Source organism: Bos mutus, chromosome 21, assembly GCF_027580195.1.
Source record: "Bos mutus isolate GX-2022 chromosome 21, NWIPB_WYAK_1.1, whole genome shotgun sequence".
Taxonomy (NCBI): domain Eukaryota; kingdom Metazoa; phylum Chordata; class Mammalia; order Artiodactyla; family Bovidae; genus Bos; species Bos mutus.
The window spans coordinates 64,304,649-64,322,974 of record NC_091637.1 but is presented as its reverse complement, the minus strand read 5'-3'; the positions used below and the strand labels follow the sequence as shown (position 1 = coordinate 64,322,974).

At 49.9% G+C, this 18,326-nt stretch overlaps 1 protein-coding gene across 1 annotated transcript in view; it reads right to left on the bottom strand.

Moving 5' to 3' along the window:
* Positions 1 to 18,326, bottom strand: part of WDR25 (WD repeat domain 25) — a 148,955-nt gene that overhangs the window by 33,523 nt on the left and 97,106 nt on the right. The window contains exon 4 of the mRNA XM_014477552.2: positions 10,681 to 10,811. Coding sequence (XP_014333038.2) covers positions 10,681 to 10,811 — 131 coding nt within the window. The remainder of the gene's footprint in view (positions 1 to 10,680; positions 10,812 to 18,326) is intronic.

The window sequence follows — 18,326 nt, the reverse complement described above, 5'->3', positions numbered from 1 at the left end:
ATTCCATGGACAGAGGAGCCTGGCAGGCTACAGTCCACGGGGTTGCAAAGAGTCAGACACGACTGAGCCATGATCACTTTCACTTCATGAAAAAGTTTATGTATATACATTTGATAACATAGATGAAACAAACCAATTCTTTGAGAAACACAAACTACCAAAGCTCATTCATGAAGAAATACAGTCTGCACTGCTGCTGCTGCTGCTAAGTCGCTTCAGTCGTGTCCGACTCTGTGCGACCCCATAGACGGCAGCCCACCAGGCTCCGCCGTCCCTGGAATTCTCCAGGCAAGAACACTGGAGTGAGTTGCCATTTCCTTCTCCAATGCATGAAAGTGAAAAGTGAAAGTGAAGTCGCTCAGTCGTGTCCGACTCTTAGCGACCCCATGGACTGCAGCCTTCCAGGCTCCTCCGCCCATGGGATTTTCCAGGCAAGAGTACTGGAGTGGGGTGCCATTGCCTTCTCCGACAGTCTGCACAGATCTATATAAAACCTGAAGGAGAGAATTTCCCTGGAGGTCCAGTGGTGAGACTCTGAGCTCCCAATGCAGGGAGCCCAGGTTCAATCCCTGTTCAGGGAAGTAGATCCCACATGCCACAACTAAGAATCTGTGTGCAGCAAGTAAGTATCTTGCATGCCACAACCAAGGTTTGGCACAGATAGACAGACAGACTTTCAGGAGTCCACAGTGAGACACCACTTCACATCCACTGGGACAGAGACAAGCAAAAAGACTGATAACAAGTGAGGTGAGGACGGGAACACTCAGAACCTTCCTCGGAATGAAAAGTAATGCAAACACTCTGGAAGACAGTCTGGCGGTTCCTCAAACGGTATGATCCTGTGTATATAAAATGTCCAGAATAGGTGATCTACAGAGACATCTGGAGAAAACACTTGAGAGTCAAGGAAATCAACCCTGAATATTCACTGGAAAGACTGATGCTGAAGCTGAAGCTCCAATACTTTGGCCACCTGATGTGAAGAGCTGACTCACTGGAAAAGACCCTGATGCTGGGAAAGATTGAAGATAGAAGGAGAAGGGGACAACAGAGGATGAGATGATGGATGGCATCACCGACTCAATGGACATGAGTTTGAGCAAGCTCTGAGAGATGGTGAAGGACAGAGAAGCCTGGCATGCTGCAGTTAATGGGGTTGCAAAGAGTCAAACACGACTTAGCAAATTAGCGACTGAACAACAAATAGAGACAGAAGGTAGACCGATGGTCCTTTTTCTCTGTCTCAACAAATAGAGACAGAGGAGTTGGGGTGACTGCTAAAGGGCACAGGGTTTCTTTCTGAGGTGATGAAAATGTTCTAAATTGACTGCGGTGATGGCTGAGTAACTCTGTAAATATACTAAAAACAAATGAATCCTGTGCTACACATGGAGGCATTGATGATCTGTGAATTTCATTTCAACAAAGCCACCACCAAAAAATTTTAATAAGTATTTCAAGCACATTAAGACAAAGAATAACTAGGGCATCAAACCTATGATTTTTTGGATGCTATTAGTTATGGCAAACTAAAATAAGTGTTTAAATAAAACAAAAACTGAAGCAATTTCATATACATATTAAATTTTTTTAAATCTCGAAAAAATATCTCAAAAGAGAGATATTCAGTGTATGTAACACAGCTTATTTCAGTGATAAAATGAATTGCAAAGGACATATACATTTATTTATATAATCATTACAAATTTCATGAAAGTATTAAATTTTTAAAAATCTCAAGGATAGGTGTTCAGGGTATGCAACACAGCTTCTTTTAGTGGCAAAATGAACTACAAACGACACACACATTGACATTATGCAAACACTGTATTTCTATAATCACTACAGGTCCATTCAGCATCTGCTTTCTACTTTTGACAGCCCTACTCCAGCTTTAAGAGCCCAAGCGCTCACATGGGGACAGGGTCCTCCCGAGTGGCACCTTCTCCCGTGGACACACACTGAGCTCCAGTGGCAGGTCCATTTCAGGTTTTTAACCAGAGTCTGCTTGGCACCCCGAGGAAAGCGCTGCCGAGTGAAGGTGAAGAGAAGGATCCAGCTAGGGGTAGTCTCTGAGATTCTGGACCCCAGGAACCCTTTCTCTAGCTTTGCCCAAGATTTTGGATGACCCAGGAGACACAGAGAAACTCCCCGGCCGCTTGTGAAGGTAGCCGGTGAGGCCCACAGGTCCACCAACACCAAAGAAATGTCCCTTCTCAGGTCCTTCTTCCAGATCCTGAGCTCCTGGCCCTGGGACGACGCCTGGTGTCCAGCGGGGGCTCAGTTATTGAAGTGTGTCCTCCTCCTGCCATAGGGAGAGGGAGAATTCAGAATAAGTTCTGGGTGCAGATGCAAGTCCGCAGTGGCTGCAGACTCCTTCCCTGAAAGCTGGACCTTCCAGGACTGGTTTCCTCGTCCACATGTGGGGCAGAGAGGCTGCCCGCACAGAGATGCTGGGCTTGTGACTTCTGACCTGAGGCTGCAGGCCCCTGGCAGTCTCCACTTCACAGCTGGGTCCTCTGACACCAGGCACCGGTCTGCAAGCAGCAGGGCTGAGCGGGCATCTGAACTCAAGGGCTGCCCTGTGTAGGCTTCCCTAGGACCCAAGTGCCCGGCTCTCACTGCCAAAGCTTTCCCTACACCCAAGACCAACGCTGCCCTCAACCTGTGAACAGGAGGACCTGCTGGGGTGTGGGAGTCCAGGCTCTGGGTCCAGGTCCTACCCCACTATCAACCGGCCCTATGCTGGCACCTCTGTGAACCTCAGGCTCCCTGCCAGGGGGACAGGGTGACAACAGCTGCTGGCACGCCTCCCAGGACTGCTGTGTTGCTATGGGTGACACAGAGAGCCCGTCACGGAGTCAGCCGGGCGGTGCCTACCCAGTCCACACCCCGAGCCCATCACGGAGTCAGCCGGGCGGTGCCTACCCAGTCCACACCCCGCGTGTCGGGGCTGGGAGGCTGCAGGGCTGAGAGCTCCCCACTGCCACTGGACGGACGGGCCGCGGGAGCCCAGAGCTGTGACCACCTCCCCTGGGCGCCAGGCTGCCACGCCCCTTCCCCACCTCCACCTCCTCCTTTATCTCCAGCTCTCATCTGCATAAAAAGTTTGGTTTGAGGCAAAACTTAGTCAGAACTGCACAAGTACAAAGAATCCAAATAAAAAGGCTTTTTAACATAAAGCTGATGAAAGAGACAAATGGAGAGTAATCAAAACCTCATTAGGGCAAATAAGCCACCGGCCTGCAACACCGCAAAAACGGATGGTGCCCAGAACCCAGAGCCAAGGGCGCTGCGTCTCCCAGGCAGCCGCCCTGGTGGGAGCCAGCACTTCAGGACGCCCTCACCGGCCGGCAGACACCCTGCACAGCACCATCCGGGGTTCGGGATTCTCACTGATGCACCCAAACCCTGGCTCCCAGGATGGTGGGTCACCACTCCAGCTCTGCATTAGAATCACCTGCAAAGTTTTCAGAATGCTGGGCGCAGAGACCACCTGCAGAGGGGCTGGGTCTCCTCTAAGGTTCTGGGTGCTCTGACCACCAGGTCACCAGTGAAGACCAGCAACCACTGGCTGAGTGACCGGCTGGTTCATCCCCCTGCCCCTGTCTAGGGCACGATGCCTATGGAGGGCACCTGAGAAGAGCGTGTTAACAGATGCTGGCTCAACTTCCGATTCAACTGGGAGGGCTCATCACGTGGGATTTTTTTTTAATTGGTCTTGATTTAGGCCGTTAAGTCATTCCTGCGATAGTTCCTTCCCATCCGCCCAGCACTCGGCCAGGCACTGGGAATACAGCAGAAGTGAGCAAATTCTTGCCCTCAGGGAGTCTACGCTCTGCAGGGAAAGCACACCAGAGTGAGAGGCTCTGACAAGGGGCAGAGATGAGACTCCAGGAGGATGGGAAGGATGGTCCAGAACATAGCCCTGCCCACCCCTCCGCACCGTCACCTGCATGAGGACACTCACCTGCAGTGGGTCTGGGACAAAACTCCAGAAGGAGGTCATGACACCAATTCAAGATCGGCAAGTCAAGACGCCCCTTTGCAAACTTAGAAAGAAAGGAAAGGGGCTCTACCGGTGGTTAAGATACAAGGGGCACTGGTTTGATCCCTGGTCTGCGAAGATCCCACATGCCAACGGGCAACTAAACCCCAGCACCACAGCTACTGAAGCCCACGTGCCCCAGAGCCTGTGTTCCGCAACAAGAGGAGCCACTGCAAAGAGAAGCCCGCCCGCCGCAACTAGAGAGGAGCCCCCAGCCAGAGAAAGCCCGCGAGCACAGCAATGAAGACCTAGCAAAGCCAAAAATAAAGTTGTATTTTTAAAAATATTTTTAAAAATAGAAAGAAAAGCTGTAGAACAAGCATGGAAGATTGACGATTCAGGTCAAACCAACACTAGAGCAAAACTGTGCGGGCCTGTCGGAGCGGATCTCATCCTGAGAATTACCCGAGCAGGTGCAGTCGGTGTTTTTGAGGCCTGGGGGGCCTGAGTGCCCCTGAGGCTCCTTCTTGGGCACAAAGTCCAACAATGCATCAAAGCCCGCTCAGCCCCAGCCCGCCCGGGGTTGGCCCCGCTTACAGAAGGGGAGAGAACTGGGGCAGAGGCCGGGCTCCCAGTTCCAGGAGCCACGTGTCCTAGATTCTCCAGGCCTGCTCCAGTTTGCAGCGCCAGAACCTGCTCAGCTGAGAGCTAATTTGCTGAGGTTGGAGTTCCATAATTTACTCTTGTAAAAAGGATGATTCACTAAATGAGTTCAGTTCAGTCGCTCCACGCCAGGCTTCCCTGTCCATCACCAACTCCCAGAGCTTACTCAAACTCATGTCCACTTAGTCGGTGATGCCATCCAACCATCTCATCCTCTGTCATGCCCTTCTCCTCCTGCCTTCAACCTTTCCCAGCATCAGGGTCTTTTCCAATGAGTCAGCTCTTCACATCAGGTGGCCAAAGGATTGGAGTTTCAGTTTCAGCATCAGTCCTTCCAATGAATATTCAGGACTGATTTCCTTTAGGATTGACTGGTTAGATCTTTTGAACTATGGTGTTGGAGAAGACTCTTGAGAGTCCCTTGGACAGCAAAGAGATCAAATTAATCAATCCTAAAGGAAATCAATCCTGAATATTCATTGGAAGGACTGATGCTGAAGTTCCAATACTTTGGCCACCTGATGTGAAGAGCCAACTATTGGAAAAAACCCTGATGCTGGGAAAGATTGAGGGCAAGAGGAGAAGGGCGTGGCAGAGGACAATATGGTTGGACGGCATCATCGGCTCAGTGGACTTGAGTTTGAGCAAACTCTGAGAAACAGTGGCGCACCGGGAAGCCTGGAGTGCCGCAGCCCATAGGGCCACAGTGTCGGACACGACTGAGCGACTGAGACGACAACGCACAACAGCAGTCCCCAGTGTGATGACTTCTGGGGCTGAGGCCTTTGTGAGGTAATCAGGTTTGGATAAAGTCATAAGGGTGGAGGGCCCATGGTGAGAACAGTGGCCTTAAAAAGGCGTAGAAATCAGAGGTTGCCCACTGTCCATCATGTGTGGACACAGCAAGACGGCAGCTATCTACCAGCCCAGAGGAGACCCTTCACCAGAATGCGACCACACTGACACCCTGATCTTGGAGTCCAGCCTCCGCAACCATGAGAAATAAGCATCCGCTATCCACGCCCGTGGGTTGCAGTGCTTTGTTCCAGCAATCTGAGCTGACTAAGACATCATCCTGCGGAAACAGAATCCGCATCCTAACGAGAGCCCCGGCCGGGTGCTCTCCTACGTAGGGGAGGGTTGACAGGCCTGCTGCGGAGATGACCTCTTGCTGCCCCTTTCCTGCACTACTGGGGAAACCCGATGGAGGGAAGCTTTCGCCTAGAGATTCCCCTACAATCAGCCAGCTAAGCATGTGGGAGAGGGAGGCTGGGAGCCCAGGTCTCCTGGAGCTGAGGTCAATACGCTCTGGCAGCCCATCGGGGCTCTCACCCCCACGGTAACACAAAGGTAAGGCCACAGAAATCTTGGGTTCCAGACCATACCCACATTTGGGCAGACTGTCAGGAGACAAAAAGCATCAGAAAATCCCATGCTGGCAGCATGGAGCCAGCGCCAGTAAGCAGGCTCAGAGGGCTAGTGCGGAACACAGCCTGCCGACCGGCCGGAAATGAAGTCAGGCACTGCAGAGATGAGGGATGTGCTCTGATCATCAAACCTGAGTGGAAAGAGATTGGCGGAGAAGAGAGAGAGGAGCCAAATCGCCCATTTGCTGTAATGAATTGGGCTGGACCGGAGAAGCCCAGAATCCTGACATTGATCATGCAGCTTAGCTTAAGGAATCATAAAAGTCTATGTATGGCTGGAAAGCAGCTTTAATGTCATCTGTTCCAACTGCTCCTTGGGCCCGGCAGGAGGCTGTCTGGCCCTGCTGTCATGCTCCAATGGTGGGATCAGCCGTGGCCTTAGACACCTACCCCTTGCCTTCAAAACGCAGACTTGCTTTAACCCAGCAATCTGAATTCTGGGGCCCAAGCTGCAGGAAATAAACTGCAAGTGTGGAAAACACTAGACGCACAAATGGGCCTGACAGCAGAATGTACAATAAAGCAGACTGGGTGGTTTGCCTGGGGACGGTAACAGGGAGAGAAAAGGACCCGCATACCCCTGACTGAGGCATGGTTCTCTGGAAACAACGTTCTGTGTGCACACGATTTCCACAGGGTGCCCATAAAGGGGTGAGGCACGGGGGGCCCCACCTGGTCAGCCAGGTCAGGGGGATCAGCCACGACCAGACGTGGGGTGACACACACCAGAGCCAGACCCATCTTGGCAGGGTCAGCCAAATCCTAACTGTGTTGGCTCTACGGACCATGCGGTCTTCGGTTCAACAACTCGACTCCTGCTGCTGCGGTGTGAAAGCAGATGTGGCTGCTATGCAAGTGAATGACCAGAACTGTGTTCCAATAAAACTTTATTTACAAACACAGGAAGTATGCCAGACGTAGCCCTAAGCTTCAGCTGGTCGACCCCTCATCGCCACCTTTACATCTACTAGCTTTAAATGGCAAACCGAAGGAAAGCAAATGTCCTCCAAACCAACCTCGGGAAATGGTTTAATAAGCTGAACCACTTGAAATATATTCATTTGATCCATATTTATTGAATGCCTGCTGTGTCAGACACACATTCTCAGTACCGAGGACGAGGCAAGGAGCAAACCAGCCAGGCGTGCGGGGTCCGAGGGATATACTGAACATCTACAAGAACTCATCTCACTGTAAGGAAAACCCTTAGAATGCCGTGTGAAACGTGTGAAGCGAAATACAAAACTATAAGAATAAGACCAATCAACGTTTAAAGAACACACAGTGGAAAAGAACACTGAAATAAAAAAAAAGCAAGTACACGTTACGAATGTTCACCTTCAGCTGGCTCGGCCACCCCTTCTATTTCTAGTTTCTAATTTTTTCATACAAAATCACATATTATATGAAATAATAAAATCCTTCCCATTGTCCTTTTCATATTTATTTATTTGGCTAAACCAGATCTTAGTTGATGGCACATGGAATATTTAGTTATGGCATGTGGGATCTAATTCCTTGACCAGGGATGGAACCTGGGGCCCCAGCATCGGGAGCACCAGGGAAGTCCCCTTCCCATTATTTTTAAAAGAGGAAATCTGTCATGATTTTAAGGTAAAGTCTGCGTACCTCCTGCAGTTTTCCTGCCGCCCCCGAAGGCAATAAGAGCCACACTGCTCAGCCCTAGGTGTCTGCACGCTCGCCAGGCAGGGCTGGAGAGTTCAGCACGCTGGACAGAGCCCCACGCCCCGTGGGAGCGCAGCAGGACTGCGGAGAGTCACCTTAAGCGGGCACCTTTGCCTCTCCTCTCTGGCCCTCCCGCTGGATCCACAGGAGGCGCTTGGGTCAAACCTCTCAGATGAAATATTCATTGAAGCGGGAGACAGAGTGATCCCCTGAGTCTGGCTGGTGCAAATGTAACGAGCCCTGTGACCCAGCGAGGAGGACAGGCAGTCGGATTGTTGGGGAAAAGGAAGCAAAAACAAATGCTGCGCAGTCCCGTTACCCACGTTACTAGCTTGGGAGAGGACTGGCAAACGTGCCAGTACCAGTCTCAGCAACATCTGCTCCTAATTGCTTCTCCCCTAGCGTTCTCAGAGCGCATCAGCTGGCGTCTGCCCTGGGAGAAAATCCGATATTTTGAACAAAGTCTTAAATCAGATGGCGTCCTTGACGAGTAATTTCTTACGTGGTTGCTCTTCGGGGCTAAAAACAGTAAGCGCACCTCCAAGGGACGTGGCCGCCAGCAGGGGCTGGGTGACCAGGAGGCCCCGTCAAACGGCATGACTAAGAGTTTCCAGCTCCAACAGCACTTCCCAGTGTTTTCTTTCATTCTCCATGTATTTATAGCCCAAACATGAGTGTTCCAGTGCTTTTATAAGTCCACGTGTCCACTTCTTTATGGGTAGCTTTTCTCTCTTTTCCAAATATTCTTGTTTAAAAAAAAAAAATAGTCTCTTTGTAAAAGAAAAAAATGTGTGTTTTTTCTTTTAAAAAAAGAGTACATCTCTCTATGTCTAATTCTCCCCGCTCTGTGTGAGGCACAATCCCGTAAGCAAGATACATATGGATGGAACATCCTGTCCTCTTGAAGGAAACTGTTTCTGGTTTTAGGTTCTCCTCAAAACAGGAGCCTCCCCCGTCCACAGCCTGGTGGGAGAGCACCTTCCTGCAGCTGCTGATCCGAAGCACCAGCCTGCCTTCTGAATCCAGCACTGGAGACCTCACCCCGCCACCTTCCACCCCAGCCATTCGGAACGGCCTCTGCTCAGCGCAGACCTGCGGGGGCCGCTGCACCTGCCGGGACGGGGATGCCTTTAGGCAGCGGCTTTTGTGCTGCAGGTGCAGCAGGCTAGAGCCCTTCAGCACGGGACCACCAACTCCCCTGGGTCCCAGCCAGAGGACGGCAGTCTCTGACATTCCGCAAAGGTCAAGATCGATGCACGTTTCATCATGAATGACCCTGCAGCATTTGAGAGACTGGGTGCCTCCTTCAGACCAGGGGCGTTGCTTCTCAGGGCTTGAAACAGACATCCTGAAACCACTGGCTCCCCAGAGGTTCTTCCTCACTGCCCCTCCCTGAGTCCTTCTTCAGTCTTGATCCTGGCCGCCCCTGCTCACAAACCTCCCATGGCTCCCCACTGCTAATCCAAATCCAGATGCATAGCATTAAAAGTCTCTCTGCCCGCCTGTCCCACTGCCTGGGGCCCATTCCCAGCCGTGTCGAGCAGGTCATTGGTCCTGTCCAGTCTCCCACAGTCTGCATGGTCGCCTCCACCTGCTCATTCAGTCAACCAAGTTCTGCTGAGTGCCCACCACGTGCCAGGCACTGGTCTAGGAGCTAGAAGTCAGCAGCAAACGAAACAGACAGAAAGCACTGCCCTGGAAGATTACATTCAAAGGGAGGGAGACAGACAAATAGATACGTACAGCCATGGCCAGATGATGATGAATGACACAGAGAGAAGTGAGGTGCGGGGGGACTAGTGAACACCAGGGCTGCCCGGCACCTGGTCCAGGAAGGCCTTCCTGCAGAGGCAGCGTTTGAGCAGGACCCTGGAAGAGGGAGGGTGGGAACCTCTCCATAGAAACCCGGGAGGGGCGCACTGCAGGCAGGAAGAGCAAAGGTGCAGAGGCCCTGAGGCAGGAATGCGCCGGCGTGCTCTAGGTACGGCTAGGAGGCTGCTGGGACCAGAGCGGCAGAGAAGGGGCCCCTGTGGGCCACTGCAGGGACACAGCCCTTACTGCGAGTGAGACCTGAGCCTGAACGGTGCTGACCGCAAGAGTGACACATCCGACTTTCGCTATCACGGGCTACCTGGCTGCTGTGTTAGGAACACACTGTCAGGGGCTGGGGCTGGTGCAGGTGGGGTGGTGTTGCCAGGAAGACATTTATCAGAAAGGAAAGCGCTGCCATTACCCAAGCGGGAGACAAGGGCGGCTTAAAGCCACAGTTACAAACGGATCTGCTGATGGTTCGGGTGTCGGGGGATGAGAGCAGGAGCAGAGAGCGTGATGATGGGTTTGGCTTGAGCAACCAGAAGGATGGAGATGCCATGTCTTAAGTGAGGGAAGCAATGGGAGCAGCAGGTTGTAGTAACGGATGAGATTGGACAATTGCTTCTCTATGGGACTGATGGGGACTAGCCTTTAAGCCCCGAAGGCAACACAGTCTCCGCTGTGAAGCCGTCGTTGCCCTGAGTGAATGCTGGCCCCGCCCCAAGCCCCCTCCCCTCACGCGCACACATAGACACACAAAGAGCACCCCTCCGCACCACTGATCTGTATCCAAATATTACTCCCTTGAGTAACCCAAGGCTGATTCACTTTCTAACATCTGGAAGCATCTGCACACAGTAGGCGCTCCACAAATATTTTTAGCAACATGCTCGCAGAGAACTGCACCTACGACGCTTTAATATCTAATGACTCAAGACTGTTCTTTCAAAACATCTAAAAATTATGCTTTGCACTGATTACATATTAAGTGGTAATTACTCCATCTCAAGGGTCCTATATATAGATGCTGACCCGCCCCCAATCATTCAGATTGTCCAGGAAGCTCTCCTGGAAAGGCCAAGTGCGGAAGATGGGTGTTACCTTGCTCGTCCTTGTGTCCCAAGCTTTCATTTCAGAGCTGAAGCCGCCACATACAAAAACACTGTGGTCTCTCGGATGGAACCTCAGGGCGGTGATCCTGAAGTCACTCTGGCTGCTGAACAGCTGGGTTCCTACAACACACGAAACGCAGAGAGTCAGAAGATACTCAGGTCACAAACTAAATATCTTAACATTAAGACGCCGCCTGGTACGGAGCCACAGAACACAGCCGCCTGGGCCCAGGCAGCCAGGGGAGAATTTCTGGAATCTCAGCAAGGGTAGCGTCTGCGCTCGCTCTCAGGCTACCTGAGATCCTCCACTAGCTCAACCCCACCGCACCCCTACCCGCTGGGATAAGCAACGTGCCTGAATCCACGAACACCACCTGTTAGGTACACAGTAAACCCATGCACATCAACCCAGTTAAAGCACATGTCAACCCTAAACCCACTTTGCAGTGTGAAGAAACCAAGGCTCAGGAAGACTGAATAACAGCTCCAAAGCTACACAATTAATACCATAGATTACTCATCGGGCAGTGTAAAAACCAAGAGCGGGATGAGCCAAAGTGATTCTTCTTAGGATCAGCACCTTACAATCACACCCTTATGGCTTGCAATAGGATGCGGTGGGTGGGGTTTGCGGTAGAGTGTGGCAGGTGGGGTGCCATCAGACCCTGAGTGATCAATGAGAGTGTGACATCACAGTGACTCAGGCCACAGGTTGGAGGAAAGGCGTGTGGACCACCGTTTCTATCTGCCATGATACTGCAATCAAGCACCCTCAGGCACTGTGCAAATGTCTGCCTGTATGCACGTAACTCTGCTGTGGAAAATATCTTCTTTATCACCAAGATCACTTAGAGGTAAGCCATAAAAATGCCAGAATTGTCGATCATTTAGAACAGGTCAGACTTGGGGCACGTGGGGAACGGAACTTCTGCGCTGAGCCAAGGTATACTGGCCTCCAAAGCCAGCGTGCCTTCCTCTGCACAGTGCCACAGCCCAGGAGGGGCATCCTTGACCGCCTTTGGCCCTCGAAAACCCTCCCCTGGACTGAGGTGGAGGCAGTTAGGGACCTAAGAAGCCGGAAGCCAGTGCCCTGCCAAGATCTCAAGCAGAGTCTCCTCTCACAGGAACCCAGGAGATGCACTGGGCCCACGGATTTAAAAAGCACTTCCGGAAGGCCGCCTGGCTTTGCCTTCAGGACCATACTTAATTAAATGCTCTAGCAGCTCACCAGGTGAGGAGATAAAAGTCATCAACTGGTGCTCTTGAGAGTTACAGCAGAAGTCTTGATAAAGCCAATTTGCCTAGATCATTGGTCTCCAAACTTGTCTGACAGCACAGGAACACCCTTAGGCATACGATGCCAACATGGGTATATTTATTTAATAAATAAGTGACACAGTGTGCTACTGTACCAATGTATTATGAATATAAAAACAATTACCAAAAAAAAAAGATGATTTTGAGACAAGGACAAAAGGATAAAATAACCCATATTTTAAAACACACTTTAATATGCCATTTACTAAGAGTAGCAACAAACCTCTTGGAAATGATTAAACCAAATGAGTTGTGATATTTTTAGTAAGAGCAGCAGGACTATACTTATTCCAGTTTTGTAATCTAGGGACCTTTCATTGACTCGGGGACTTGACAGCAGCTGAGTTACAGCCTCAGTTTAGACCCTGAAGTTTGCCAGAGCCCCAAAAGCCTCCTTCCAGAGATTCGAGGAGCCAGAATGGAAGACATTTACCGCTGGAAACAGGAGAGACATTTCCCACTTTCTTCTACCACTGATGCAAAGGATTTTTATGAACATTTTGCTAATAAAGCTCCATTTCCCCTAATGCAAAATAATGGCTCCTGCAACTAATCTTTAACAACCCAATTCACAATCCATTGAAATTTTCATTTACAGGATTTTAGAGCAGATTAGAAAAACACTGTTCCTGGGTTAAAAGTGCAAAAATCAAAGTTTTAATAGGTGATACATTCACATCATTTGGGGCAACAAAAATTACAGAATAATACAAATGATTAAAAACATCTGTTTTCAAAATGTCCTCTCCAGGATACAAACTTTTTGGAAAGAGGCTACTCTCTTGCTCTTTGTTAAAGTATCACCTTTACCTTGATGGATGATTAAACATGTTGATTTTTTTTTTTTCCCCGAATATCTTCTAAGGGCCTAGAGTTGGCAGTCACTTGTCATCTGAGGAAATTCTGGAAACACTTGACTTTTTGTAAGTGAAGACTCTATGCCTCCTTAAGCTCAATAAGCCCCTTCACTGTTTTGCTACAAAATGCAACACACAGAGACCTCCGTGGTCGTCGTGTGTCATCACGACGTGCTGTCAAGGGCTGGCCAGTTGGGATCGCACTGCTGACTACAGTGCAGGGACCATAAAGAGTAGCCTCGCTGTCCAACCCGAGAAGAGCAGTTAAGGCAAATACGGTTCTCTGCCCGGCGCCACGTTGAAAAGCCATTTACAGCTGGGACTGTAAATAGCAGTGTGGCAAGAACAACCATGCTGGGCACTTGTTCTTGAGTCACAGGAACATTAAAGAAGGACGCACGTGAACCAAGGTGGGAAGACGTGATTCGCCCAAGGAAATGCATTGTTCGAGGCGTAGTAAGATAACGCTGATATGCTGTCATAATACTGCTTTTCTAATAAATAACTCCCCTGTGAAGCATCAGGAAGATGAACAGACTTGTAGTGTTCTGGGTGCTGTGCCCCTTTCATTAGCTCAAAAGACAAGCAACTCTCTCAAGTTAACCAAAAAAATTGCTTCCCGGGGAATGAATCTCATTGGAAACCTGGTACTTCTTGTTCTCGTTCTTCCTCTTTCTTTGCCTTTCCTGAAACTTGTCTGGAACCCAAACTCTTCCTCGCCTTTCTGCTACAGTTGAAACCAAGTCAGAAAACCATGGTCAGAAACCAAGCGTGGGACTTCCCTGGTGGTCCAGGGACCAAGACTTCACAGCCCCAGTGCAGGCGGCCCGGGTTCAATCCCACGTTCTGCAAACTGAGAGTCCGCATGCCACAAGTCAAGATCCCACGTGCTGCCACCAACACCAAAAGATGCCACACGCCGCAACTAAGAGCCCGCGCGGCCAAGTACACAAATATTTAAAAGGAAGATGAAAGAAAGAAACCCAGCATTTAAGAGCCCAGTTAGCAGGCTCCCCGTCCAGGAAGGATGGAACAGAGGCTGCCAGCCTGTGCACCCCAGGGCTGGCCTCAGGAGCCTCGCTTCAGCCAAAGGGCTGGGGGACCCGCATGGGGGCTCAGGGGAAAGGCAATCATCACGATCCCTTGTTGGAAAAGGAGCGTCCAGGTGCCGCTGCAGCTCCCGCAATGCGAGAAGGCCCTAGCAGGCCACAAGTCTTCTCTTCAGAAGGAAACAACTGTGCCTAATGCCGACTTCTTGCTCATTTGCAATTCACTGCCAACCCTTAAGTCCAAAAGGAAAAACAAACTATCTGCCTGGAGGAAAAAAATAATCCTCCCTGTTTCTTGGACCATATCATATAACCATATGCTTATTTCAGGAAAGGCAGTGAATTAGCCATGTTTTTTCAAAAAGTGTAGTGATACAGTCTTGCCAGCAATGGTACGGGTAGGGGGCGGGGGAGAGGAGAGGAAAAGTGAAAGTCGAGCTGCTAAAAGATAATGACTGAACATTTTTGCTGAAAAAAAAATGTATTTGACTATGTTATTCATTCTCCATTCCCTAAAGAGACTGAGAATCTATGTCTTTTAAGTACTAAAATTTTCCAGTTGGAAGACAAGCCATAATTTATATCTTTTTTTCCTACTTTTACTTGTAATATCTCGGCCTCTGCTGTATTTTCTTTGTTAAAAGGGACCAAAACTAAAAAATGTTTCCATTTTTTAATAAGCTTCAGTTCAGTTCAGTTCAGTCGCTCCGTCTTGTCCAACTCTTTGCGACCCCATGGACAGCAGCACGCCAGGCCTCCCTGTCCATCACCAACTCCCGGAGTTCACTCAAACTCATGTCAATTGAGTCGGTGATGCCATCCAGCCATCTCATCCTCTGTTGTCCCCTTCTCCTGCCCCCAATCCCTCCCAGCATCAGAGTCTTTTCCAATGAATCAACTTTTCACATGAGGTGGCCAAAGTATTGGAGTTTCAGCTTCAGCATCAGTCCTTCCAATGAACACCCAGGACTGATCTCCTTTAGGATGAACTGGTTGGATCTCCTTGCAGTCCAAGGGACTCTCAAGAGTCATCTCCAACACCACAGTTCAAAAGCATCAATTCTTCGGCGCTCAGCTTTCTTCATAGTTTAACTCTCACATCCATACATGACCACTGGAAAAACCATAGCCTTGACTAGACGGACCTTTGTTGACAAAGTAAAGTCTCTGCTTTTCAATATGCTATCTAGGTTGGTCATAGCTTTCCTTCCAAGGAGTAAGCATCTTTTAATTTCATGGCTGCAGTCACCATCTGCAGTGATTTTGGAGCCCAGAAAAATAAAATCTGACACTTTCCACTGTTTCCCCATCTATTTCCCATGAAGTGATGGAACCAGATGCCATGATCTTAGTTTTCTGAATGCTGAGCTTTAAGCCAACTTTTTCACTCTCCTCTTTCACTTTCATCAAGAGGCTTTTTAGTTGCTCTTCACTTTCTGCCGTAAGGGTGGTGTCATCTGCATATCTGAGGTTATTGATATTTCTCCCAGCAATCTTGATTCCAGCTTGTGCTTCTTCCAGCTCAGCATTTCTCATGATGTACTCTGCATAGAAGTTAAATAAGCAGGGTGACAATATACAGCCTTGACATACTTCTTTTCCTATTTGGAACCAGTCTGTTGTTCCATGTCCAGTTCTAACTGTTGCTTTCTGACCTGCATATAGGTTTCTCAAGAGGCAGGTCAGGTGGTCTGGTATTCCCATCTCTTGAAGAATTTTCCACAGTTTATTGTGATCTACCTAGTCAAAGGCTTTGGCATAGTCAATAAAGCAGAAATAGACGTTTTTCTGGAACTCTCTTGCTTTTTCCATGATCCAGCAGATGTTGGCAATTTGATCTCTCATTCCTCTGCCTTTTCTCAAAACCAGCTTGAACATCTGGAAGTTCACGGTTCACATATTGCTGAAACCTGGCTTGGAGAATTTTGAGCATTACTTTACTAGTGTGTGAGATGAGTGCAATTGTGCAGTAGTTTGAACATTCTTTGGCATTGCCTTTCTTTGGGATTGGAATGAAAACTGACCTTTTCCAGTCCTGTGGCCACTGCTGAGTTTTCCAAATTTGCTGGCATATTGAGTACAGCACTTTCACAGCTTACAGATCCCTAATTTTCGAGAGACACAACCTAAGGAGGTCTGGGGTGAGACTGTAATGCAATCAGGGCCCCAGCAACCTGTGCAAAGCGAAAGGTGATACCGAGGAGGGGTTGAGGGTCACACAGACCCAGGGCTCATCCCAGCTCTGTCACTTTCAGGAGAGCGACCCTGGGCAGGCCCCTTCTCCGCGGAGTCACGTGCCCTCAAACGCGCACGTGTTGGGAGGGCAGTAAGCAGCGTGGGATGCAGAGGATTCTAGAAGGCCCAGCAGACAGCAAACAACAAAGGGAAACTCTTCTGGTTTGAAGACAACTAAGCCCCAAATTATTGAATTCATCCTTAGCTAAACTGAAAGCTAAAACCAAGGGATATGAGTTTTCAACAGCAGGAGACTTGAGAGATTACTGACTTAAGTTTTTGTTCTGAGGCTATGAGAATATGATGCCCCGGGCTGGCCTTTACATTTTCTTAAAGAGACATGGATAAGGCTGGCAAACATTTATCAGACACTGTCTTGAAGGTGATAGCCGTGATGGAAGCGGAGGTCCTGGCCTGTCACATGTGCTCCTGCTCTGAAACTTCTCAGAAACTGGGCGGCATAGTTATCACATCCCTTCCCGGGGCCATGAGACTCTGAGCACAACGCTTGGTTATATATAACCTCTAACCGTGAGACGCATCCGACTTGTTTACACATTTGTTATGGAAAATTCCACTTCTTCATTGTATGCTGCTTATAAGAAACTGAGTTTTAAAATATTTAATCCACTAACACTGACGTTATTGATTGTGTTATAATGAACTTGACCGGTATAAGCACTGTTCAGACCCTCTTGGAGTTAGGAAAAATCACTTCTTTGCCTCCGTGAATCAATAATGATACAAACAAACTATAACTCTCCATTAAAGCAAAAACATGTTGGAAATAGAACGCAGAAATGCAATTTGTTCTCTCGACACTCCTGTTGCCGCCAGGGCGCCGTCACCGATATTGCTGAGACAAGGCAGCTAGTCACGCCGGCCGGGGTCCTCCTCAGGGAGCCCCCACCACCCTTTCTCAGACAGACACACTGAGCTCCCCGAGGTGACCACCCGCGTGGCTGGGCGACACTATCTGTCCACCCTAACACCTACCATGCAGGGCCCTTTCGTCATGCGGGCTCCAGGGCCCTGAGGGGCCTCTCCAGCCCCCTCAGTAGGTCTGCATCCCAGCCCAGGTCCTGGCACGTAACAACTCAGGTGAAACCCAAGCCTGGGTCCCCAAGAGACTGCAGGGAAGTTCAGGCCCTCTTCTCAGGGGAGAGGGCCCCTGCCTGGGGCGTGCATGGGTCCTACTGCAACTCTGCGTGGACCTGTTTCACAGCGGGCTGCACGGAGGACAGAGAGGGGACGTCACACAAACTGGTCACGCTGGGACAGAGGCTGGACCCAAGCGACCCTGGGGCCCGGCCGGCTGCACCCCACCTTGCCCGCCCATGGGTACACCGTGACCTTTTCTTCTCCTGGGCTCTGCGTGAGCATCGCGGGCTGGGGAGCGGGCTGCGGAGACATTGACAAGGGATTGGCTGCGACTGCCGGCTGCGGGTGATGGAGCTCGTGTTCCCAGGCAGGCGGCATATGACTCATTCCACTAAAATCAATATTGTTACACTCATCCTCTGGGAAGTATTCAGCCAGCTGTAAATTTAACCATCCTGACTCGAAGTTAACAAGAACAGGAGCTTGCTAACTTTCAGATCAAACTCTGCAGATCAGAAACAAGGGCTGCCTTGGCATGCCGGGCTGAGTCCTGGGGAGGGGCCCGGGCCAGAGTTCAGACAGGCCCACGTCTGCACGCTCTCCCCACGGATAAGCTGGCAGCCCCTGGATCAGCTGGCAATCCTCTCGGATCTGTGGGCTCCCGGTACAAGGAATCAGGATAACAGATCTGACCTTCAGAGGCTGTTCTGAGAATTAGAGACAATGCAGGTAAGACAGAGAGCTCCGGACAAATGACAGGCCTGAAGACAGCAGCTGCGGCAGCAGCCGTAGTAACAGAAGAAATGGCAGTAGTTATAGAAATTTCTCTTACATCAAGCTTGGCCACTGCATTTAATTAACTGGACAGGGCTGAGTTTACTAACTTTAAAAAAAAAAAAAAAAAGTTCTCCACTTGCAAAAAGAAAGTGTCCATCCCAAAGGTATAACTTAAGTTGGTTTTCTGGGACTCGGAGGTCACCGCTGGGACATGAACAAGCCGTGACCGTGTTTAGGCTCCGGGGTCAATCAACGGAGGTCATCCTACCTGCGAAGGGAGCCAAACTGCACTGCAATCG